This window comes from Lathamus discolor, chromosome 3 (genome assembly GCF_037157495.1).
Source record: "Lathamus discolor isolate bLatDis1 chromosome 3, bLatDis1.hap1, whole genome shotgun sequence".
In the NCBI taxonomy this organism is placed as follows: domain Eukaryota; kingdom Metazoa; phylum Chordata; class Aves; order Psittaciformes; family Psittacidae; genus Lathamus; species Lathamus discolor.
This window is the reverse complement of record NC_088886.1, coordinates 89,622,865-89,649,527: the sequence shown is the minus strand read 5'-3', so window position 1 is coordinate 89,649,527 and position 26,663 is coordinate 89,622,865. Positions and strand designations below refer to the sequence as shown.

The 26,663-nt window shown below is 41.2% G+C and overlaps 1 protein-coding gene across 2 annotated transcripts in view; it reads left to right on the top strand.

Annotated features, from left to right (window-relative positions):
• CERS6 (ceramide synthase 6) overlaps positions 1-26,663 on the top strand; it is a 123,076-nt gene that overhangs the window by 81,746 nt on the left and 14,667 nt on the right. For both annotated transcript variants that reach the window (XM_065670475.1, XM_065670474.1), the window contains exons 5-8: positions 856-906; positions 2,621-2,713; positions 11,876-12,004; positions 15,008-15,114. In XM_065670475.1, the coding sequence (XP_065526547.1) occupies positions 856-906; positions 2,621-2,713; positions 11,876-12,004; positions 15,008-15,114 (380 nt within the window). The remainder of the gene's footprint in view (positions 1-855; positions 907-2,620; positions 2,714-11,875; positions 12,005-15,007; positions 15,115-26,663) is intronic.

Sequence of the window (26,663 nt, the reverse complement as noted above, 5' to 3'; positions counted from 1 at the left end):
CTTATTACCCAATAACTTAATGGTTGAGTATGTTGGGTAGAAGAGCTTGCCCATATGGTAATTTCTGTCTCGAGTCCTTTTAGTTGCACAGAGGAAGAGGTAAAAAATAAAGAACTCTGAAAGAAACAGCCTGCTTACAAAGAAACATTTAAAAGTCTCTTTTGCAGCATTGAAAGATAAATAATCAAATTTTGTGCAAGCAGCAAAGAAACAGGAAGCATAACAGAGCTGCATGTTCCCAAGTCTTTTAGTTTGCCCAGCTTTCTGCAGTGCAAGAGTCTGTAGATGCACTAAAGTAAATTTCTCTCTGGAACTTTCCATGTTGCCCTAAGATATCAGTCTTTTCTGTGTGTTCGCAAGATCTATCATCTCTGGATAGTCATGTCTTCAGCCAGGAAAGCAAAAGGCATGATTTTCTATTTTAAACTGGTGTGGCTGGGATGAAGGATGGATCCTATATGGTAGGATGCTTATATATAAGAGCACATGCAAGGAACATTCTTAAGAATGTCTGAGCTGCCTAAGGCAAAAATTTCCTGTGCTCCTGGGAAGGAAATGTGAGATCTGACCACCTGAGCACAAGCTGATTGTGTTCAGCCTGCCCTCCTGCAAAAGTAAGGTCATGGGCCACCAACTAAAAATCCCTGTGAACAGGGAGGTTGCTCTAATTCGTGCTGTGAAACTTTGAGCAATCTCATTGTTGTATTCAATTTTCATAGCCTCTATCAAAAATTGCAGATTTTAAGCTGTTTCTGTAGTTTTGTCCTTCACTTGTGTTAACTGTATACACTTACACTGCCCAAAATGATGTGCACTGACCCTTTTTTTTTTTTCTTTCTTCTCTTTCTCTCCCAGACACCCTGGCTCTGGAATACCAGACAGTGCTGGAACGCGTATCCATATCAGGTAAAAGTTACAGTGCTACCTAAAACCAAATATGACATCTCTGCAGAGCTCTGCTTTTATGATGAGGGGGCTTTGTGTCAATGTTAGTGTCAATGTGTTACTTGTAATTTCAGAACATCGCTAGATACTCCTCATCTTCCTTGATTTCAGGACAGGAAAGGTGGATCTAGCTGTCACACCTGTTTTGAAATAAAACATGGGATCTGAAAACAAGTCTGAGAAATCTAACCATGAACGCAGAAATCTGTAACAGTGGTAGAATGGTCATTTTTTAAAAAAGTTCTGAGAATACTATAAGTTTTAGTAAAGCCTCGGATTCAGTGGGTTGGGAAAAGCCAGTGTAGTTCTCGTAGTTGTTATACTGCATACAGGGTGAAACTTAATCCTTTCACCATTGACCTTTTCATGGAGGGAAACCATTATATCTTTAGAATCCCCCTACATTATCATTATGGGTTTAGAAATACTAATGATACTGTTAATAAAGAACCTGACAATCTTTATTGTTTTACTAGAAACGTTCCCAAGTGAGTTCTTTTGCTATAATAGTTGTTCATTGCTAACTCTCCTCCCTTTTTTAACTGCACATAGTTAAAACCTTATTGTCAGCCTCACTAAATCAGAAAAATTATTATATTGGCTCAAAAAATGGCTTTAAAAGGTTGATTCTGAGTGTACCCATTTTTTATAAAACGTAAGCATATGCCTCTATTTAGATAACCCACATAAAGCATTCAGTAGGAACCTAAAGGCTGTTTTTCGGCTGAAAAGATCTGGTCTGCAAAAGAGAATGGGAACAAGAGAGGCAACTGAACTGCTTCTTGACAGTGGAAATAGCTAATGCCCTGATTGGGTGCATGGTTGTGCCAGTGCAAACTGTTCTGGAGATGGTTCATTTAATCCCTTAGGAGATGCCCTTAGGAGCTTTTGTGCCAGTGCCCCTCTCACACTGTGACAAAAGGCATGACTAGCAGGGAGGCACAATCACACAGAAATTAGAGAAGGTCCTAGGACTGTCTCTCTTAGGCTGGGGGCTAAACAGCTTACGCATGCCACCAGTTACTTTCTTCAAAGTTACCTCAGGTTAGTTTTGGTTGTGCGCAAGTTCCTGTGTCTTGTTATTTTCATTTTACTTTTAAGAATCCATGTAAACATGTTGTGTATCAAACAGGATGCGTGGATGATTTTATTTTATTTTCATCTTTCCAAATCTTAACATGTTAACAGAAAAAGGTTACATTATTTAAAAGCAGGATTTTGTATTAGAGCACTGTTTAAAGCTCGACATTTTCATCATAAGCAGATGCGATTATATGCTCATAGCATTACTTTAATCTGCTCTGGCATTATTTCTTTTGCTGAGCTTTAAACCCACATTACTGATGTACAGCAAGATGTTTCAAGTGATCTTTCAAAACAGACTTAGGAGTACTCAGAATTTAGTTTGTTCTAAGTTCCTAACAGACAACATCGTAATTTTTGGTATTAGAGTATTATACTGTCAAGATTAAAATATAAAAGGGAGGGTAGGTTGGGGAGCTTTATTTTTCCAGAGCATCAAAGTTTGAAAGAGGCAACCATCATAATTTTTCTTACATAGGATGCTTATGTATAATTCAGTAATCCGCCTGTGATTAAACATGTCCCACATAGACCTCAGCTGCCTATAATGTCAGTTAGATTCTATTAACCTTTTCTCATCTCCATCTTTCAGCCACTGATGCCTGACCTTCATTATTACTACATAGTTGAATTGTCATTCTACTGGTCCTTAATGTTTTCTCAATTCATTGACATCAAAAGAAAGGTAAGAACAATGAGACTAAAATCACTGAAAGCTTTAAACACATCTCTTTCTTTACTTGAGGAATACCTGTATTACCTGTGCAGTGAACTGGAAATACAGTTCTTTCTAGTCACTACCTCTTGTCCATACTCATTGCTGAGAAACTGGTGTCAAAGTGCTTGTCTGCTCTGTTTCTTGTTAGTATGATGTGGAGTTTTTCTATGCATGGGAAGAAGAACCTGGAGTAATCAAATATTCAAGGGGAAATAGCAGCTGAAAGCACCTTTTGCTTTTATACAGTGACCTGAATAGAACACATGGTAGTTAGTAGATATACTGTTTCTTCTAACAGTTAAAGGATGAAATATCAATGACAGAGCAAGACTGCCTCATAAATTCACAGTACCACTTTGGTAAGGTCTGTGAGGGTTTTTAATTTATTCTGCAAAAGGATGGTATAAACAGGGATAAATTTAATATTAAAAATGATGTTACATTTAATTTGGCCTTTACTGTTATGAAATTTCAGGTAGCTGATCCTTGCTATTAAGGAGCTATTAATGAAGAAAATTAAGTTCTGACCTGTTAAAAATGAGTTTTCCAGTATCAGTTTCACCCAGTTCTATATTCCTTCATCCAAGTTCTCTCCTTCAGGGAAAGTGCTAGTCCATAGCAGAATAGACAGCATGACAATCATTCTGTAACAAGAGCCCATTGACGTGTTCTTGCAGGATTTTTAAAATTTGGAAAAATATTTTTCTAAAATATTTGGAAGGATTTTATATTTTAGGTGCCTCCTTCATCTGTCAATTAGAAGCATAGAATCATAGAATAGATCGTAGGCTGTACTAATGGAAAAATCCCTGTTTACTAGAATTTTAACAGAAGTGTAAGTCTGAAAAGAGTAAATGAAGTGTCCAGGATGTCCTGAATAAGCTTATCTGCTATTTGGAACCACAGTGTGCTCCTGGGAACCTTGTGTCATAGAATAGAATCACTGACTAGTTAGGGTTGGAAAGGACCTGAAGATAATCTAGTTCCAACCTGCCTGCCACGGGCAGGGACATCTCACACTAAACCATGTCACCTAACACTCTGTCCAACCTGGCCTTGAACACCACCAGGGATGGAGCATTCACAACTTCCCTGGGGAACCCATTCCAGTGCCTCAGCACCCTTACAGTAAAGAACTTCTTCCTTATATCCAGTCTAAACTTCCCCTGTTTAAGTTTTAACCCGTTACCCTTTGTCCTATCACTACAGTCCCTAATGAAGAGTCTCTCCCCAGCATCCCTATAGGCCACCTTCAGATACTTGGAAGGCTGCTATGAGGTCTCCACGCAGCCTTCTCTTCTCCAGGCTGAACAGCCCCAACTTTCTCAGCCTGTCTTCATACAGGAGGTGCTCCAGTCCCCTGATCATCTTCGTGGCCCTCCTCTGGACTTGTTCCAACAGTTCCATGTCCTTTTTATGTTGAGGACACCAGAACTGCACACAATACTCCAAGTGAGGTCTCACGAGAGCAGAGTAGAGGGGCAGGATCATGTCCTTCGACCTGCTGGTCACACTCCTTTTGATGCAGCCCAGGATACGGTTGGCTTTCTGGGCTGCGAGCACACACTGCCATCTCATGTTCATTTTCTCGTTGACCAACACCCCTAAGTCCTTCTCCGCAACACTGCTCTGAATCTCTTCTTTGCCCAGTCTGTAGCTGTGCCTGCGATTGCTCCAACCCAGGTGCAGGACCTTGCACTTGGCATGCTTAAACTTCATAAGGTTGGCATTAGCCCACCTCACAGGCGTGTCAAGGTCCCTCTGGATGGCATCCCTTCTCTCCAGTGTATCAGCCGAACTACACAGCTTGGTGTCCTCGGCAAACTTGCTGAGGGCGCACTCAATCCCACTGTCCGTGTCACCAACAAAGATGTTGAATGAGACCGGTCCCAACATCAATCCCTGAGGGACACCGCTCACTGCTGGTCTCCAGCTGGACATTGAGCCATTGACCACAACCCTTTGCGTGCGGCCATCCAGCCAGTCCTTTATCCACTGAGTGGTCCACCTATCAAATTAATGTCTCTCCAGTTTAGAGACAAGGATGTCGTGTGGGACAGTGTCGAACGCTTTGCACAAGTCCAGGTGGATAATGTCAACTGCTCTACCTTTGTCCATCAGTTCCGTAGCCCCATCATAGAAGGCCACCAAATTGGTCAGGCAGGATTTTCCCTTAGTGAAGCCATGCTGGCTGTCACCAAGCACCTTGTTGTTTCTCATGTGCCTTAGCATGCCTTCCAGGAGAATGTGCTCCAAGATTTTGCCAGGCACAGAGGTGAGACTGACTGGTCTGTAATTCCCTGGGTCATCCATTTTCCCCTTCTTGAAAATGGGGGTTATATTTCCCTTTTTCCAGTTGTCGGGAACTTCACTTGACTGCCATGATTTTTCAAATATGATGGCCAGTGGCTTAGCAACTTCATTCGCCAGCTCCTTCAGGACCCACGGATGGATTTCATCAGGTCCCATGGACTTGTGTACTTTCAGGTTCTTAAGATGGTCTCGAACCAGATACTCTCCTACAGAGGGCCTAGGGTCTTCATTCTCAAAGTCCCTGAGTCTGCCTGCCAAGACTTGGGTGGTGTGGTCAGAGCCTTTGCCAGTGAAGACCGAGGCAAAGAAGTCATTAAGAACCTCAACCTTCTCCAAATCCTGTGTAGCCAGTTCTTCCGATAGCTTCTGGAGAGGGCTGATGTTGTCACTAGTCTGTCTTTTGTTCGCTACATACCTGTAGAATCCCTTCCTGTTATCCTTAACATCCCTAGCCAAGTTTAATTCCAACTGGGCCTTAGCTTTCCTAACCTGTCCCCTTCCCGGACAACATCCCGGTATTCTTCCCAGGCCACCTGTCCTTGCGGACCTTTTATAAGCCTCTTTTTTCCTTTGAATTTTCCTCAGCAGCTCCTTATGCATCCAAGGAGGTCTCCTGGCCCTCCTGCTGCACTTTCTTCTAGTTGGAACACAACACTCTTGAGCTTGTATCAGGTGATCCTTGAATATCATCCAACAGCCTTGGGCCCCCCTGCCCTCCAGGGCTATATCCCATGGAACCTTACTAAACAGGCTCCTGAAGAGGCCAACGTCTGCTCTCTTGCAGTCCAGGGCAGTCAGCTTGCTGCACGCTCTTCGCACTCTCCTGAGCATCTTGAATTCAGACATCTCATGATCGCTGCAACCAAGGCTGCCCTGTAGTGTCACATTTCCAACGAGCCCTTCCCTGTTGGTGAGCACGAGGTCAAGCATGGCACCTCTCCTTGTCGGCTCCTCTATTACTTGCAGAAGGAAGTTGTGTTCCACACAGAGCTACGTATACAGATAAGCACCCTTCTATTTGAATTTCCAAATATTCCTGAAATTTCTACTTCTGAAAAAAAGTCCACAAAATTTAAATCCATATTGGAAGGTAAAATGTAAGCAAAACAACCAATTTAGGATAAATGCATGTATACCCCTTTGCTTACATCAACTGTAGATGCTAAATGTTTTGTTCATCATGAGCTTGACTTGAGTACAACTTCAATGTGTAATAAAACAGAGCTGCAGAAAACCACTGCTCAGCAGAGCTGTATAATCACAGAATCATAGAACAGTTAAGGTTGGAAAGGACCTTAAGATCATCTAGTTCCAACCCCCCTGCCATGGTCAGGAGATGAATTTAAATCGAGAGTAGCATCGACTAATATATCAGCTGCAGTTGCCAGCAATACTGAATAGCCATTTGTGGATTTATCAACCAAAACCTAACCTCTGCAGCGATGTTACAGAATTGTTCAGATTATTGGTGCAGAAATGTACTGTGTCTAATCAGTCACCCTACATTCATGTTCAGCCCTCTGCACTGTGCCATTGATTCTATTTAATTTTCTTTGTGTACCTCTTGAAGGAGAGGAAAATGTAGCATCATTGCAACAGTACTGCAATTTTGTAGAACAATACATCTTTAAAGAATATTTAATTCTTGTTCTGACTAGTTGCCTTGCTCAGGTTGAAAAGTAATTGGAGGCTACCTGAACAGCATCTAGGTTCAGCGCTGAAGTACACTTCTGAAAAGGGCCATTGGGAGGGTCAGTAATACCCTTCTCATGTAACACATCTCATGAGTAAATGCTGTAGCTTTTTCCCTTGTGATCTGGGGAGTTTGTTCCTACTGGTGAGCTGTGCACAGAACTAAAGCCTGATTCTGTCCATAGTACAGGTGCAGGTAAACTACCTTTTGTAAGTCTGTTTCTCAGTAGTATATAAACAACTTGTACTTGTTATCAGGAACACTTTACAGCAGCCTACTGTGGAAATAGAATGGGAGATGGAGGTGGGGAAGTGGATTACGAGCAGCTAAGTAACACCCCTGCTGCAGATTTGCAGTGCTTGAACCCAGGGCACCAGGTGAAAGACTGACAAATGGGACAAACACCATGACACCCATGCATCTGCTGTGTCTGCGAACATCCAACTCCAGCAGAGAGCAGGAGCACAATATCTGCAGTGCAATGATAGCAAGTCAAAAGCCTTTCATTTTAAGTACCCTGCAGGAGACAGTGAAGATGCCATATTTATAAATAACCTATTAGATCACTGACCGGTTTTGACTGTAGAGGCAGTTCTTTTTATAGTGAAGCAAAATTGCTAACTAGGAGGATCAGACTGGAGAAATGCAGCCATGTGCTGGTGTCACATAGGAAAACTGTTCTGTGGCCAGGGGCAAGTGCAAGCTGTCAAGGAAACCCACGAGTATGTTATCACTGGGAGCTTACAGTAGTGGATAAAAAGTAGTACAGGCTTGACAGACACCATCTCTTGCAGCACTGTAAGTTCTCTTTGGAAGAACAGGTTTTCTCTTAAAAAATGTGGAAACCTCTTAATGTGCCCGATGTGCAATGTGTGAAACAGCACCCCTGTTAAATAAGGCTGTGTTTAACTGAACAAGCAGGAAATTTGCCAGGTAATATCAGGTGCTATTGTAATACTTCATGACAGTTTATACAAAGCAGATTAACAGTTCTCAGCCTGAGAAACCTGTTGATGTTTTCACGTTATAGTGAGAGGAATACTTTTATGCAAATCTTGATGATCATTTTAAAACTTTAAATTCAGCAGTGTTGTAGTTTGGGATGATTGAAAGTGCCCTGGCAGCCTCATGCACTGCAGGAATTAAGCCAACCACTTTTAGGTAGCCAGGTTTCTCTCAGGGTGGGGTGCTGTAGGTCCTCTCTGAAAGCACCAGCATTCAGCCCTGATCTTTTACTCACTGTAGCTCAAAAGAAATGTACTTGCTGTTTTCCATCTTTTATTCCTCTCTAATAGCAAATTCATTACTTTAAAATTACTTCCAATTGTTTTGCTGACTTTCAAATACCTGTTTATCTATATTTAGGTATTATAAATTCTAAGATTATCTCTGCCTGCCTGAAGAGGTGTTTAGGCTGTTGCACATACCTACTATTGGCATTAAGGCAGTGAATTGAGTAGGTTAACTTTTATGGTTTTATAATAGCATGTTGCTTGCTTCATAAGTACATGTTGCTGTAATGATGCTCTACACATAAGGGTTTTCATTTTCAAAGACTGCAGCCTAATACGATTTGTTTTTTTATCATCTCTGTCCAGCTTCCCATACTCCTGTAAAATACAGAATAAAAAATTAGATCAGGGAACTTTGTTACTCTCACAAGACCCTGATGACTTTTAAAAGCTGTGAGGCTTATTTACATGCTTTCTGGATACTTGAAGTATTGTTTGATAAAAAAATATTTGATGGGTATATTTATGGGTCTATATAAAATTTCTATGCAGTGTTTTAACAGGTTTGTAGAAGATCTGGGAGACCTTTCTGTCAGTTCACACCTTTTAGTTCCAAGCGTTTGGCAATTCCTATAACTTCTGTGTTTTACCTTTTTTTTTTTTAATGGCAGTTCATTCATTTCTAAAATGAAATAATCTGTAGCTGCTAATTTTCTTGAATATTCTGTTTTAATTCTAGAAAATGTATGCTATATTCCACTGAATTTGGATCCTAGATCTCTTTCGTCAAACTTGGTAAAAAAAGTTTCATAGACCTGATTTCTTTTGTTTCAGAGGAAAGGAATTTAGATTGTGTACACTAGAATTGTAGTGGTTGAAACCTTTAGCTGGTAATATTCCCTTTCTTTGATGATCTCTAACATAGCCCATTTCCAGAAGCTGGGGTGACTAATGAAGATGTTTTGCTCTTCAGTGACACTAATGCTCCATAGCCATTTGGCAGTTGGTCAGTGAATGTGACATGTTAAACAAACGTGGGCAGCATAAGCCTTGATCCCAGAAGGTTTTTCTACAAGTTGAGACCCACGGGGCTTCTTTATTGTCTGATCTGTGTTCTTCCCACTGATGGTGTCAGGAGTAGGTTCTTTCTCCTATTCTTAGCCATGTATTTTCATGACACAGGCACATGACATCCTTCAGCAGTTACAACTGGAGGCTATAAATCTGCTGTAAATAAATGTAACTTGCACAAACATACAGTTTGAAATAAATTTTAAAAAAGAAAAAGCTCATTCCTGTACAGCTGCTCTTCTGCCATGTATGGGTGAAAGTGCTTGAATAATCCGGGAACACAAGTACCACTTGACATTATGGGAACTTGTACCATAAGTGTATTCACTACCCTTACGTATAATTAAAATCTAACAGGTCACATCTTCAAAGCATAGTATTAGTTACTGATTTAAAGAGGAAACAGGAAATAAAGGACCAGAATTGCAAAAGTAGTCTTATTTATACCACTGCTACTTTTATCTAGCAGTTTTCAGTAGGTCATTGCAGCATCTCTCTTTCAGAGCTGGCAGTCAGGTAACTATGTCTTTCAAGAAACGTTATTAGAGAAGGAGTTCCCTGGGCAGCATTTCTGTAAGTAGACTTCATGCAGAAGTGCAGAAGACTGCTGCCCAAGAGCATTAGGGCTGCTTAGGAATAATCCATATTGTCAGAGTGCCTTGAAGAGTTCCCAAGAGGGACTAGAAATCTCGTATTTGTAGAACATTAATGTGTCAGCTATAAAAACAGAGGAGATTTTTTCTACTTGACTTCTTCCCCCATTTGGACTGCCTATGCGCTAACATAATTAGAAGGAAAATGAAGAACAGTGCCATAGCATTTGCAGCTGAAGCAGGTAAAGAGCTAGGCTGCAGTATTGCCATATGGCAATGCTAGCAGCTTATTTATGATCCCAAGGATTAAGGTAGATGCTTTGCTGTTTTGATTTATGGTATAGTGAAATGGTCCCCATATGTGGGTTTGTAGTTACTGAAATGACTAAGATGCCACACCCCTGCCTTCCCTTAAGACTCTTAGAAAGGGAAGCAGCCTTTAATTCTGGTTTTGTTCAGTCTGCTTTAAGTAAAGGGTTTTAAAGCAATGGCTCTATATGACTGATGAATGTATTTGATTGTGCTCCACACTGCTGGGGATCAAATAACCTGGCTGAGAAATGTTGAGCATATACCAACATAGGATACGGTTCACTGCTTTTAGTCTTTTTTTATTTTTTTATTCTGCTTTCTTTTTTCCTCCCCCTCAGCTTTGTGTCATAGGACCTGATAGCATTAAACATAAAGTGAAAGACTGAAAAGCAGGTCCTGTCCCTATTCATTTAGTGAGACTGCTCAAGGTGCAGGTTTTTCCACAGACTCCAGGTGTACATCGCAATGAAGCCAAGCGCTGGTACTGAGAGGCAATGGCACTGCGCATCACTGAATGTGATAAATATGGCCTGCTATGTGCCTGCTGCATTCCCGAAAAGAGCTATGGTGACACTGGGCAGTTACTCCTTCCAGTACTGGAGAGACAGAGCAGGCAGCAGTTGCAGCTGCTGCTTTTGTGGAGCTGACTCAGTGTTAGTGGAGGCTCATCAGCACTTTCCGTAAGGCCCTTCTGCCTGACACATGTACCTTCAGTCCCTCTGTAAACCAGGTGCTACCCCTCTAAAGACTGCAGGGTTTCAATTTTGGTTTCTCTTCTGAGGGCCACTTAGCTCAGCAAGACTGGCCCACAAAAGCTACCAAGAAGCCAAATTCCACCTTCCAGAATGCTTGCCAAGCAGGCTGCATGGATCTCTCTCCTTTCAGACAGCTCTACATAAGAGCTACTAGTTCTGCTGAGAGCTGCGGTAGTAGCTTTGCACCCGGTGTATGGAGAAACTCCCTAGTCAAATGATGACTGTGATCTTCAGGGTTTTGATAGCACTTCCTCAAAGCTGTGCAGGTAATTCAGCAAACTTCAGCAAGACTGCTTTTTGACTGAGTTGGTGCCTTGCAGGGAAGAGTCTCACCTCTGTGGGTTGTGTTCTCTCAGAAACCGGTCCAGGAATCTTGGCCAGGGAGGCATTCTGTTCCTTCTGTTTTGCCTGCCCCTTGGCATGTATCTGGGAATGTGATGTTACAAGAGCTTTGTCACTCACTATATTTTTCAGTAGGCCAAATAGCTCAGAGTAACTGATCTAGAGACCAGCTAACCTGCATCATTTGAGAGGCAGCAGCAGGTTAGATCTGAGTAGGAGGAAGTACACCAGCTCATTTGAAGACTTTTCTGACCCTGTTACAGTGTGAAGACAAAGCAGCTTCATTAAAAACAAACAAACTGGTACTGGCATTTTCGGCTCTGTGAAAGCTCTCAGCTGTTCTTGGCAGGTGACTGCTGATAACTCCTAATGATGTGGAAATGTGTTTCCCATTTCTTTATTGCTGTTTGAACTCTTGTGAATGGCACATTATTTTTCATATTGTATGTTGCTTGGTGTATAAATAATATGGTGTAATTTGATCTGTATGTATATTTGCATTTGCAGAGTAATTTCAGCCACAAATGTTTACTTCATTAGGTTAAATTACTGTGAACTGAGAAGTGTAAATATTGCCTAAGTTTCAGCAATGTTGTTGCATTTTATTAACATACAATGATTATTTTATTCACTGTGAATGAAATGTATAGCTGGGTATGTAATAGACTTATGTAACAAGATCTTTATGTAACGTAACCATAATGCTGGGTTTAAAAAGCATCCATACATTTTTCTGTAAGAGTACTGAGTCTTACTGTTTGTTTCATTGGCTGTTTGTTTTTTTTTCCTTCCCCCCCCCCCCCCCCCCGCTGCTGTAGGATTTTGGCATCATGTTTACACATCACATTGTAACAGTCACCCTGATAACCTTCTCATATGTAACAAATTTGACACGAGTGGGAACTTTGACCTTATGTCTCCACGATGCGGCTGATGTTGTCCTAGAGGTGAGAAAATTATGTTATCAGCATGTGTACATGGCATTCACTATTCGGAGAGCTAGCATGTTATTAGGTAGAATCTATTTGTAATGCAGAATGAGTATTTCCTAAGAAGAGTCCAGGTCAGATGGTAATAGTGATTTATATAGTGTATTTCCTTGCTACAACATATTACAATTGTAGCCGTGCATATTTATGACTTCAGGCTGGTTTGTCCCTTGATAAGTTGCTTGTAAGAGCAGAGACTGGTAATGCATTGCGTGCCAGGGAGAGTTACAGAGATGTGAAATATAACATGGTAAAGTCAAAAGTTGCAAAATCTGGAAGGTGGTGACTGTGGGATAGAAGCTTCTGGTTCTTGACCCCTGTGACGTGGTGTCTGGGGCAATAACACCGTCTCCAAGAGAATCAGGGTGTTACAGTTTGCTTCTGCTGTGCTTTGCTGGGCAGAGAGTGCTGGACAATTTGATGGCTGTTTGTGTATGGGCAGTGAGCTGACCTCTGGTCCCTCGGATTTTCCAGGTTCCCATGCCTCTGCATCCAGATAGCAGTATTAAGCATCTGGCTTTGGAGAAGAAGGGGTGATTGGAATTATTTTAAGTCAAGATGGTCTGTAACTTCCATAGCATCAATTTAGATGTGGTGTCATCCTGTATCTGCATCAGTTTTTAGACAGCTCTGGGTAATGATGAGATTGGGCTGTCTGTGATCAAAGCGACGTTAATAATTTTGTCTAAAATTACTTTTTATTAAAGTAGTTGCAAAGATCCTGTTATGCAAGAATATAGCCTCAGTGTGTGAGTCACCTATTGCAGAATCAAAATCCTGACATTCTGATTTGATAGAGCTGTAAATCTGGTTTTATTTTTTAATCTTTTTTTAATCTAGAAGGCACATGACTGCCTCAGAAAGCAACAGAGAATCTGGATTTCTGCTCTAGGAAATAATTACATCTTTACAGGTTTATTTTTCTGTTTTAGCAATGTGTGTAGATCCATTGTGCTAGCTGTGGTTTACCCAAACTTTCTTGATTCTTTTCTTACCAGCAGAATGACAGAAGAGTTCATTCCAGATCAGACCAGTATCTATGGAACTATAAAACCACTGGAGAGCAGCTGTAATAGGCTAGCTAAAACCTGACCTTGAACACAGCAAGATACATATTTTTGCCCAATTCTTCTATTCAGTCACTGGCTAAGACAAGGAGAAATTGCTGGTATTCTCACATGATTTACAAAAATTCAGCAAATATGCTTCTCCATGAGGCACATACTTCAGTGGTCTTTATTTGTTCAGTCTGTTCTGACTGGAAATACTAATGCTACTCTAAAGTGTAAAATAGACAATCACAAGCCCCGACAAACATTTACTAGGAGGGCCATTGTGACTCAATGGGCTTTCTTCTGCTATGGCAGTGGGTCATAGCACCGGTGCCATATGGGGGAAGATGTACTCCTATACACTGCTGACATTACTGTGACTGCTGCCAGGGAAATACATCCAGAATTCATATGTGAACTTTCAGTCACATGAAAATCAAAGTGTTAGTGACTCTTCTGCTTTGCATATTGGCACCAAAGTGTTATTTTTCCCTTAAACTCATTTGTGTCCACAGGAATATAGGGCTGATTTGGAAGGGTTATGTTTTCTTTGCACTAGTGGTGGCTTTCCTCGTGTTTTGTGAGCTTCCCACTTCCTAACCTGTTTTCTGCTAGTGAGGAATATCCTTTATATTCAGGTTTTCAGTGGAAATATTGCAGAAATTAGGTAACATCCATCAGGGCGGGCTAGTTTTGTCGTCCAGGTTGGCTAACATGAGCATTGAGCCCTTTCAGATTCAGTGTGTCCATACAAAAAAAAAACAACAAATCAGACAGTGCAGTCGTGCCTGTCACCATTTTAGGCAATCTTCTGGTTTGAATTCTGCATTCAAAATACTGTTCTGTCTGCATAGTTGTAGTAATTTTTCCCCCTCCTAGCCCTCTGGAAATTCTGCAGAAGTAAGCATCTTCTCAGTATGGATACAGGTCCCCTAGGATGGGGGCTTTGAAAGAGTTCCAAATTACTTAAGTGGACACTAAATCGGATTCTTCATGTACTTCACTTCATGTGCAGTGATCCTCTAGACACATCTGACAGAAAGCAGAAAGACTGTCCCTGCCTGGAAGCAGATGTTTTAAAATAAGTAACTGCTTACGTACATGAATGCTGTGAAAGCAGCACAGATGTCTTACAGCAGCTTTGCTTGTACATACTGTTTTCTTCAGGGAGAAGAGAGCAAAGAAACTTCATGGAAGACCAGGGTTTTAATGAGCAGTTTGAGTGAAGAGTAATTAGTGACTCCTTCGCTGAGGAGGAGTTAGAAGACTGCATGAAGGCAAATAAGAGAGGCATGTAAAAATAGGCATAGGGAACAAGTTGGAAAGCAAAAGTTGCAAAGAGAGGGGTAGAGGGACTTGGAAAAATATTTGAAGGGGAGGGGTATAATCTTTGAGGTGGACTCTGTTCTGTGTAGGCCGGAAAGGAAGAAGAGGTGCTGTAGGAGAATGTAGGAGATTTGAGACAAAGTTTATATATGGCAAAGACAAGAATGGCAGCAAGCATAGGGCAGGTGGAAGATGAACGAATGCTGAAAATGCAAGTGGAGCATACTGGAAAGGTGAAACATGGGTAGGTAAAGAGGCTGGGGGCAAGGACAGCATAAGCACAGTGGGGTTCAAGAGAAGGTTTAGAAGAGTTTTGTGAATCTGAAATTGTAGGATTTCAAAAAGGAAATTAAAGGGGAAGGAAGAAATGAGAGATGTATTCTGGTTTTATGCAGCCTGGGTTTTTTTCAAAGGAGACATTTTCCAGCAGCTTGGTGGAGAAGAGTTACAAGGTCACCTGTGAGGTGGCTCAATGAAAATGTGATTTCATAAAAAATTTATATCTTTTTCTTACAGCTTACGCACAATACAGGAGAACACAGTTGTCCTCATGGAAGTAAACAAATGTTTCTTTCTTTTGCAGGCTGCCAAAATGGCAAACTATTGCAAGTGTCAAAAACTGAGTGACCTTCTCTTCCTTACATTTGCCATTGTCTTCATTGTCAGTAGGCTTGGTATATATCCCTTATGGTGAGTACGCATATAGTTTTCCTTAAATGCTAAGCATCAAACAAGCTTGGGAATAACCGTGTTGTAATTGAACATGATTCATTGAAATTACTCTGCGTCCCAAAGCACTAAGGGGAGTTTCAGACATAACCAGGTGCTGAAATAGCCTGTTTGCTATAGTGCCATTGTGTTTACTGTGTGCTAAGCAAGAAACATATGGGGTTTCTGCTGCTTTTAAAGTAGGAGTGGGTTGGAGATCACATAGCTTCAGGTTAGCAGCTGGTCGCCTGTGTTGGCAAGAAGTTAGAAGAGAAATAAAGTATGACAACATTGATCAGAGGCTAAGCTTGAAGGTAGGATCTTCTCATTAGCTTTCAGCACACACTTTATAAACATGTTCAGCTTAAAGGAAAACATAGTGAGATAAAAAGAGTCTGACCCACTGAAATCGGTATAAGGATGTTACTGCCATGTAGACTGTATTGCTGCAAGCTACTCCTTTTCAATGCCCCCTTTAAATTAGGGGTCCTGGAGAAGCTCTGTAATACATCTGCAAGATAGTTAGGCGTTACTGTCTTCTCATCTCTTACCAGACAAAAGGCAGCTGCTTGCATGTGCACATACTCTCTCTTCTGGGTACACACACGTGCATGCACACAAACAGGACATAGATGTTTGATTGTTTAGCTAGGCTCTTCAACATCCAGAAGGCAGTTGGCGAGTTAGGAAATACACTGGTGCACTGTAGAAACCCATTCAAGTTTCTCTGTAACCTGTGCCCTGTATATGAGGAGGGCTGGGAGAAGGCATTAGCCTCGCTCTTTTGTGTTCTGGATGCATCCTTTGTTCCATATGAACAGAACTAACCCAAATATCTGTATCCCTATGAGAGCATCAGAAGGCAGTGACAGTTTTGGTTTAGGGATGCACCAAGAATGCCAATGCTACGCTTTGCAGAGTCTTATTTAGAGAGATTACCACCAAGCTCCTTATTTAAGCATGCAGAGGATGTACAGATGCCAATATCAACCTCTCTGCACAGTTTCCTTTCAAATCCTCTATAGTGATATCTCTGGGGTTTTGTTAATGCAAACGGGATGAGACCAAGGTGCCCTTATGGAGCTATGTCATCAGCTCTGCTTAACAATACAATGCAGAAGTCTCATTTAGCATTTAATGACTCTGAAGATAACATGGAAATACCCAGTCTCTTCTGCACTGTGAGTTGGTGAAGGACCATGACAAAAGGACAAAATGGATAGACAAACAAACTGCATGTTTAAAAAGGCTTGTTATTTTTTCCTGTGAGCCATTATTTAGTTTTTAAACATCTTTGCATCCCTTTCCTCAGTCTTCCCTTAAAGCTAACTTCTCCACTGAATTTTTGTAAAGGAAGTAAGGTATTTTTCTGCTTACATCATCTGAGATAGGAAAAACGGTGGCACTCCTTCTCACAGGATTTCATCTGCCTGTTGCATTCTGGTTTATATTGAGACGTGGAGGGACAATCCAATTCTGTCAGCGCAGTTCTGGCACTGGAGACTGCAGTACATGACTCTGCTTCAGGGAAGGGCAGTCAGATGATGACTGGATGGGTTCACAAAGGGCTAGGCAAAGGGGAAGTCGTACTTGACCAACCTTCTATGATGAAACTACTGCCTTGGTGAATGAGGAGAGAGCAGTGGATATAATCTACACTGACTTCAGTAAGGCTTTTGACACTGCCTCCCAGAGAATCCTGAGAGAGAAACTGGTAACATATGGGCTAGATGAGCAACAGTGAGGTGGATTGAAAATTGGCTGAGCAGCCAGACCCAGAGGGTTGTGATCAGTGGTATGAAGTCTAGGTGGGGGCCAGTAACTAGCAGTGTACCCCAGGGGTCAATACTGAGTCCAGTCCCATTCAACATCTTCAGCAATGAAGTAGATGATGTAGCAGAGTGCACGCTCAGCAAGTCTGCTCATGTTACAGCCTGTGAGGAGCAGCTGATACACCAGAAGGTTGTGCTGTCATCCAGAGGAGGAACCTCAACAGGCTGGAGAAATGGGCTGACACAAACTTCATGGAGTTCAGTAAAGGGAAGTGTAAAGTCCTGCACCCATATATGCTGGGGTCTGACCAGCTGGAAAGCAGCTTTGCACAAAAGGAACTGGGGATACCAGTGGACACCAGCTTGAACATGAGCAGCCAATGCGTCCTTGTGCCAAACAAAGCTAATGGTATCCTGAGCTGCGATAGGAGAGGTGTTGCCAGCTGGCTGAGGAAGGTGAACCTTCCCTTCTACTCAGCCCTGGCAAGGCCACACCTGGAGTATCATGTGCAGTTCTGGGCTCCACAGAACCAGAGGGGTACAAAGCTACTGCAGGGAGTCCAACAAAGGAGTCACTAAGATTGATTAAAGGACTGGAGCACCTCTCACTTGTGGAAAGACTGAGACAGGTAGGACTGTTCAGTGAGAGAAGAGAAAGCTTACGATAGATATTATCTGTGTATATAATAGATACATGAAGGGAGAGTGCAAAGAAGGCTGAGACAGGCTCTTTTCAGTGGTGCTCAGGGCTGGGATCAGAGGCAAGTGAGCATGAGCAGAAACACAGGAGGTTCTCTGTGAATATCGGGAAACATTTTTTCACTGTGTGGGTGACTGAGCGCGGGCACAGGCTGCCCAGAAAGGTTGTTGAGTCTCCATCCTTGGATACTCAAAAGCCTTGGACATGGTCCCAGGCAGCCTATTACAGATGACCCAGGTTGAGCAGGGGGAGTGGACAGGATGATATCCAAAGGTCCTTTCCAACCTCAGCCATTCTGTGATTCTGTGAGTTGCTTTATGTGTTTAATTGTGACTCCAGCTCTGTATTATTTCAAATAGCAAAAGAGGAACTGCTGACTTGGAATTTTTGTTTTCAAACAGAAAATTGAACAGATCACTGCCATGTGCTTGCTTTGCTGAATGGTCAACAAAGAGCAGATTAATTGTGCTCACAGTGTGCAATTTTGAAGATCATTAGTCTTCACACATTTAACTAGAAGCAGCTGCCCAATGTGCTTTTTCTCTTAAGACACTCGAAAAACAGCAAGGTCCAGGTATTCCCATCCTTTACATCTTTACTATGGTATTCAACTTTTGCAAAGTCCACACTTTCCACCTGAAGTGTTTAAAATAACACTGTGTTTATAAATGGAACTGAAACTCAGAAATTGGAGGTTCATGCTGTCTCGAGTCATTTCTGTGAAGTGTTGCAGCCAAGTGTGACACTGTGCAGGAAGTCCTTGCCTAGGACTAGGCAATTTATGAATTAAAGACTGACATGGCTAGTGGGAATCAGCCATCATGGAGCTGTGCAAGTGTCCCTGATACACATCTCATGCCATCTGACTGGCAAAGTCCCAGAAGTGATTACCGTCACAGTGATAAGTTATCTAGCAAGTGCCAGATCGTGAGCCCTGCTTTACAGCTGTGGCTTTGTGCTGGTGTTCTGGATGTGCCCACCTGTACCTGTATACATTAGGTGACAGCAGCACTTCCATATCACTTTAGATTGGGTCATGTCTGAATCCTGCTCTACAGAGTAACACTGGCCCAGTGTACTGAAAGCAGGCTAAAAATCCAAGCAAGTAGATCTGGGGAAAAGCGAAACGAAAGAGTGCTGCACAGAATCTTCTGTATTGATGTTGGCTTCCTTGGTACTGAATATTGGGTTAATGAGGGCATCAGGCTGTAGCCACGGGTGAAGTTTGCTGCTGGGATGGAAAAGATCAGCATAGACGTTTGAAGGCAGTGAAGGCAGAGGGATTGTGTATTACAGCAATGCAGCAGCTGACTGTGTGCTGTGTTCCTGTGTCACAGACAGAGTGGTTACACTGGCGATCCCTCTACCTCTCCTCTCCCTTAATCAACAAAAGGACACATTTATTTATTTGAATATGTAAATGGTTCTGCTTTGTGTATGTGATCTTTGATTTTTAAGACTCACTTCCAGACCAAAGCCTTGATGTATGTACTTTTAGTTGTTAACCTTTACATACACCTATAAACACAGATAGTCCAGAGGCAGTTTCATAGTTCTCAGTACTGTGGGCATTGTCTGGGAGTCAGGGTTAGCAGGGTTGAAGTACGGGATGTATAAGCTTGTCTCTCCAATTCCTTTTTCTCTATGAAACAGCAATTCTAAATCTTCACCCCCGTTAGCTTGCATGTCAGCAAAGATGAGTCATTGGAGTGGCATCAGGCCAGGAAGCGTAGTTTTGGTCTCCTTTGCTGAATATTCAAAATAGGAAAATTTGGTGCCTGATTAATATTACATAAAAATGCTAATTTTTCTAGCATAGAAACTGAGAGATATAAAATTGGTGTGCATGTAATGTAAAAGGAAGACTGTAATTTATAAGAAAACTTCCCACACATAGGAAGATGAATACCCAAGACAGGCTTCCAGAAACATTGCTTATAAGCACTGGCATGCTGTTGTGCTCTGGCTTCGCACAAGTGCCATTTAATTTTGCATAAAGGTGCTAATAAAGAATTCAGAATGTATCGAATGCTGTTGTTTGAAGGCTGTTTAGCAGTGTGGCTAAGACAAAAGAAACTGGCAATTAGGTATGTATTTAGCAGTCTTTCTGCAGGCATCTGGAGTTCATTTCAACAATAATTCAAAAACCCCAGGATACTTTCTGCCTCCTGCTGCTAAGTGAATGTAGGAGTAAAGCTGCTATTTTCACTGACAAGACATTTTGCTTGTGAAATTCTCCCACTTGCGCATAATCGCTGTTCTAGCAAATTACAACATAAAACATAACTCTCCATGAGTCAGGGGGAACATGATGCCTTCTCAGGTGATACAGGGTTGTAGGGAGAATGAAAGCAATCTCAAACCAAAGAATTGATGTAAATTACATGAGGCCTTGTCTAGTCTAACCAGTCTGGGCAAAGTAGTTACTGCAGGCCTTTCTTTATTTATTTCAATAAGCTTTGCAATTCCTTTTCTCCAGGCCTCAAATGCTTGTTTTTGCCATAGTTACATGGTCATACTCTTCTATCTGGTCATGAAGGAATGGTTTGTTTTTTGCTGTTGTTTTGTTTCTTTCACTATCCAGGAAGGGAAATTCCATTAGGGTGTAATATTTCTTAATCATTTTTTGAGCTCTGCAGAGGGCAAATAGGCATCTTCCATTCCAGGAGATGCGAGTTAAGAGGTGATGTGATGCATTTTCCAGTCTTTCTTTGATCATTGCTAACTACAGAGTTCATGTTGTGAGAACCATGAAACTTCTCAAATCTGGGCTGTATAAGAGATCCGAAACTACTCACTTAGTTTGCATATTCTTCTGGACTAGATGCTTTTTTTGATAGGGCAGTTTGAATAAATCTTCTAATGCTGTGAAGGTAGAACACAGTGTTCCTGACAAAGTACTGCTGTAAAAAGATGAGGAAGCCAGGAAAAGGTGTTTGCATTCATGTGACCTGTAAGGTCTCAGCATGCGGATATTACATATATACACTGAAAAATGCAAAACAATGGCTTACCTGTACAAATGTAAATGAAAGCCTGATTTAAGCTGATTATAAGTAGCACAGGTTATGTTCTGCATGTGCTTTTGCCCAGATTCTCATCTAGGCAATTTTGGTATGGTCCAGGTAATCTATATGCCTTCCTGTCTTTGATCCCTTCAGACATTATCAATGCCCAGACTACTGTTCCGCAATAGAAAGTATGAGGACAGACACTTTGATTAGTTGGTATGGCCTAGTTTAATGTTGGTAGGTTTGTCTTAACTGGATCTTCTCTTTGCAAGGCTGTTTGGAAAAGTTCTGTCAAAAACAAAAAGACGGCAAAAATAATTCTCACTGTTGAAATTCAAAGATGTTTCAGTTGCATGTCTTCTCATCAACTGCTAAATGGGATTTTTATGCTAACAAGTCCTATATGAGCATGGGTCTGCCAGTCCTAAGAACAGCAACATTGTTCCTTCTTATTTTTTCATTTGTAAAGCTCACGAGAGTACACACACTCTGGCTCATGGCTGATTTCTAATTGCCTTTTCATGGCAGTGAGTATCTGTGTGAACCAGGCAAGCATGGCATGATCCTCACTGAGTTAAAATTAACTTCTGTTCACCATGGTGTGCTGTAATGAACCCTGGTTACTTATTCCCAGTCTTTCTCTTATCTCACATGGCTGGCTGAATAGCTCTTCCCAAGTTTCATCACTGGTTGAGCAGTAGTGTGGAATATAGCCATGCTGTTAATGTGCACATTGGGTCTCGAAATAGTGATTTAGTGTTACCAGTTTACAGTGTTCCCTCTCCCCTCTGGAATCAGCTTCTCTCTGAGCGAAATTGCAGCTTGAGTTACAAATAGAGTAGCTCAGAGCCTCCATGGGCAGCAGCTACTGCAGAGATTTGCTGAACCTCTCTTTTTCCTAGCTTTGTTATTTTTCTAGCTGATACTGACTGGTTTTGTGCAGCTCTTAACATACAAGGAAGTTGAGTCGTCATCTTTTATACCAGTTTTCTTTCCTGGCACGTTTCCTCCTGTGTGGCCCTTAGAGCATGTGAATTGTGAAAGGCAGCATGTGGACCATGGCTGAATCACTCTGTTTCATTCATCTGAACAAATTGGTAAAACAGAAAGCTCAAACCTACCCTTAGGAAGCATCCTGTGATGTTGAAGCAATATATAGGCAGTAGTTAAAGCAAGAATCCTGGTCAGTTACTTGGCATGTCAAGAATGTAGGCAGCCAGATAAATCCCAGCTGCCCAGAACTTGTCTGGACTCTGAATGAGCACAATCTTTTATGATGTTTTAGTTACTGTCACTGGATTGTGAAGTCAGCAAAAACCTTTCTAGCCTTACACATTTTATGAATAGAGCTGGACAAACATCTCTGATTGTTTCACAGAAAAATAACTTTTTTATTACGAAAATAAATCTCTTCTGATATGGTCTCAAGCTCATTTTGCTTAGAATATTACCTAAAGCAGAGCACAGTCTAGGTTGTTTGTGTGTAGCAGATACTGAAGGAATAAATTATGATTTTGATACTTTATTCATGATGTTATTCATGCTGTCACTGAGTGAATACTGTAGAGCTAACAAAAATTATCTAATGTGCTTGTATTTCAGGTTCGTTGTAGTTTCAGCAGTCAATTTATAACCTATCAGTTTATCAAGAGCATTTAATGAAAAGTTTTTGGCAAGCTAAATACAGTATATTTGAAGAACTCATAGACTTCAATTTATAGGTTAAGAAGAAGGTTTCATTAACTAATTCTCCATAAAATTACTCGCAACTCTTGTCTTAGTTCTTGAGCAAAGCATATACAATGTTGTCATCCCATCTGCTTTTGTCAAAACGTCATCTGATGTTCTCCTTTCTAAAGCCTGGTTGTTTTATTTCCTCAAATTGTTTACAGTGCTTGTGGACTCAGGCTTCTGAGTACTATATGAATCAAAGCTGCAGTCTTTGGAGTGCAAGGTTAATACTGATCCAGGTGTTTACAGGGAAGCTGTAAGAAATGGAAAGGTTACAGGTGTTATTCACCACTGTGGGTTTGCAGTGTAAATAACAAAATGTGGCATTTGCTCAGTGTTTCCTTTTTTAAGATTTTCTTGTGATCAGAGCTAAAAAATACATGAGAAAGGATTTCATGAGGCTTCCAAAGCTGATTTTTATCCTCATTTTTAGTTTCTACAGACTGTAACCTGTGGCTGTAATAATGCTTTCTGTTGTCAGGGATAGGCTAATCAGCCAGTGTTCTCCCTTTCCTCCTTTTATTATGAAATATGTCCTCTCTAAAACCTGTGATCTGATTGAAAACAGGACAGAAACCTGTGCTGTGGTACTTCATTTGCTCAGAATTATTCTGGTGACTGTAAATGTCTCAGGAGAAGGGAAGCAGCATTGGTGTTTTTCTTGTGGTCAGACATGTTACCTACTTTTAAATCAGCTCAGCAAGGCATGGTGTCTGCAGAGTACGGGCGACCCAAGGAGGCTGAACTGAAAGTTGCTTCCACCATGGTAATCAGCTTCCCGTATAAGCTGCCTTGTAGTCAGCTGAAGTTCTCCAAGTCTCCTCTGAAGTCGCATCATTTGCAGGAAGGAGGGGAAAAAAAACCAGGCAGACCATTGGAATTTGCATTTTGACTGTTGGTTTGGGGGTAGATTGTTATTTTTTCTAAAAGAGAGGGATGTGAGGAAACTTTGCCCCAAAGTACATCTTTAAGTGTTGCTCATTCTGTAGAGGGAAGAGTTGTGCTGGTAGTATAGTAACACAGACAACCTATACAAATGCTGATAGTCTATGTGGCTGGAGGTAGTTCGAGCAAATGCAAATATTCTGCCTCTTCTCAACCCCTTTTCTCTTAGAGACTGTATCTGTAGCACCAGAATTTGCTGCTAGTGGAACATACTCTCTGGTGCTAGAGAGTTGATACAAAAGAGGAACTGGTTCCCTGCAAGCTGCTGATGTATGTGGGATGTAAAAATTATAGCTGTACAAAAGCATGGGAGTATGATACTTCACTTACCAGCTTGAAATAGTAAATGGCTTTTGAACACCATGATCAACAGCTGTGATACAGCTAGGATCTCATTAGTGCTCAGCTAGGAGGAGGTCATTGGTACTATGGAAGAAACCCAGCAACCCTATAAGCGAGCACATTCCGTTGGTTTCATCATGTTCTAAGATGGCAGAGTTTGACCCATAATAGCTACGAAAATAGAGATCATTATTATAGCTATGAAAACAGAGATCATTACTAAGCACACTGGATTACACTGAAAACTGTTTAAGGCCGATTTCCCAGACTTTGGTGTGAAGGAAATTTTTATGATGCTTATGGAGGCAAAGGTTTTTGGTGGTGGGTTTTTCCCTCCCCATCCACATCTTTTGGCATTTCTTCTACAACTGGACCATCATACTTAAGTCATTTGTTTGAAAGGTGAGTCCTTGGCAAACACTGTTCTACCACATTTCCTTAAACAGTGTAATTTTTATGGGTTTTAAAATTACTCCATTACTGTAGGGAGGGGCAGTTCTCAGGACTAGACCAATGAATCTGAAGTGTGATACCCCTGCTACTGATGGGATGTAAGCCACCTGAAAGACGTTGGGTACCTGGCAGAGAACTGGCTGCAGCTGTTGTGTGATGTTTTGTGGGCTTTTGAACTAGTTCTGTTTAGTTCCTGCATTTACAGAAAGTCTGGGTAATCTTTTTCCCCTTGAAATGTTTGCCATGGCATATAACTAAACACAGGGCAGTGCGTTAGTGTGTGCTCCAAAAGCAAAGGGAAGAATACTCCTTGAGCAGAGGTACTGTACTTATTTTTAGTCAATAGAAAGAGGCAGGAGGAAGGATTTTTTGTTCTCTGATACCCTGTTTTGCAAAGATTGGAAACTGGCCTCCTGTAGTTTTACAACAAGTGCCTTTCCTATTTGCAACATGAACTCTAGGCAAATGGATCTTGATATTCTCTGTTGCTCATATTAAAGTTTTATGTGTGCCTGGAGATTTTCAGATTTGGAAGTGCCATTCTTAGCGTAACATAGTATCTCTGTGCCTGTGTGTTATGATCACAGGCCTTTACACAAGCATTTTGCCAGAACACATTACTGGTACAACATTTTGCTGAGTATAATTACATTCTGCTAGGAAATTAGAATTCTATTCACATCCTAATGTCTATTGAAAGGCTCTCTTGAGATTTGAGCTTAGATTGTGAAGGTGTCTCTGACCTTGTATTCTTGTTTTTTCCTACCCACAAGAGTGGAAATACTGTTATTCATACCAGTGGCTGCAAAGTCAGTTAATGGGCAGTAGCTGTTGATGAGAAAGAATTGAGTGAAAAGCACAGCTGAACCCAAGACAGTGACAGCTTGATCAGAATGGTTTCTTTTACAGTACATCAAACATGAATAATTTCCTGCCTGTTCCATCATTGTAATTAAGTAATTGGAAAGCCTGTTGATCTACGCAGGCTTAGAATAACACAGTCTCAGTGGCAGGGCTGTGATTTCTGTAAAGAGGTATTGTTCCTGATTAGTATTAGGACAGGAGCCACCCGTCTTTACAGTAGCTGAACTTGTGTTAGCATCATGTCAGGAAATCCTCTGATGTGGGGCTGGTATGAGTGAGAAATCCACATGATGGCTGAGCTCACTGACAAAATTGAAGTGCGTAGGTTTAATGTTGTTCTGAATGCTGACGTGAGAGTTTATCTTTCCTGTTGCTGCATTTTGTGGCAGTCGTTCCTCAAATGTCTGAAAGAAGAGGGTAATAAGCATCACCAACCAAAAAAATTAGAAGAATCAGTCTGAGATGCTTTAAAAGTTCGTCTCTCTCTCCTCCCATATCCTTCTTTCCCTTTTCATTGATGCAGTTCATCTGACTCTTCTCAGTTCACAGTGCGTCTCTTCTGCTGCCATTGTATTTGCCATACACTGATTAGTAGCAAGAATCCTGCTCTGGGATACTGAAAACCTAAGAGACAGCAGGATCTGAAAAGGGTAACCAGCTTGTTCTTCCACTCAGCAAGAACCAAGCATCTGTTCAGAGCAGAACAGTGATATAGACACAGCAGCTGGCTGGGCTGAAACTCAGAAGAGGAGCAAAGTTGTCAGTACAGCCCTTTATGTACTGGATTTGCTATAATTAAATATTTAGCTGTGCTGCAGCTTGAGGGCTCCAGGACATGCAAGTGATGTAAACCAAGGTTTCATTGATTTAATGACTCTTTTGGATATCATCTCATACTCTTCTGAGGTAAAAAATTGGGTAACTCATCTGAAGTCTTTTATGCAGAAACATCTGTGTATCAGGTCACCTGTTGTGTAAAGCTAGCTCAGCTTTGTCACTGTAAGTAACTTAGGACCACCTGGGATATGAAGTCTTCTTAGATTCCAGTCAAGTCTAAATCCCAGGGATAAATTTTGACTAGCAATGAAATGTAGCTGATTTATCATCCTGCGGCCAATCAACATGTGCACATATGTGTGCTTTCACACTTCACTGCCTCTTCATTTGTCTGTGAATCTCAGTGGTATTTTTTTCTACCTGTCAGTTTTATGGCATCTTTTAAGCAAGTAGTTCAAGGTGTTTTATAAACAAGGTAATGAATTAATTCTATCTTTATGTGGCAGATGAGATAATACCGGTACCTTATTCCCATCTTTAACAAAAACTGAACTATGGAGAGAAATTTGGAATTTTTTTGGATCACATAGCAAGTTAATAAAACAGCTAAATCCAGAATTTAGAATTCCTAACTATTTTTCTCTGGTTTTGGTCACTTTCTACCATGTATAATGGAGAACAAACTACTATGTTTTGGGGAAGATGGAAGTGCAATTGTTTATTTTTTAAAGGAAAGTTTAAAAAAGCAGAAACTTTAAAGCACTGCTGGCAGTAGTATTGTCAGATTACTTGCACTAAATAGGATCTGAATTTTATTAATTCCCACCTAGATGTAATTATCTATTTGCAGTATTAAAGGATGTCCCAGTGCAGCTGGTTATGGTGCAATATAGAGTATTGTTGTCTAATATATGCTTGGTAAAAGAGATAAAGACT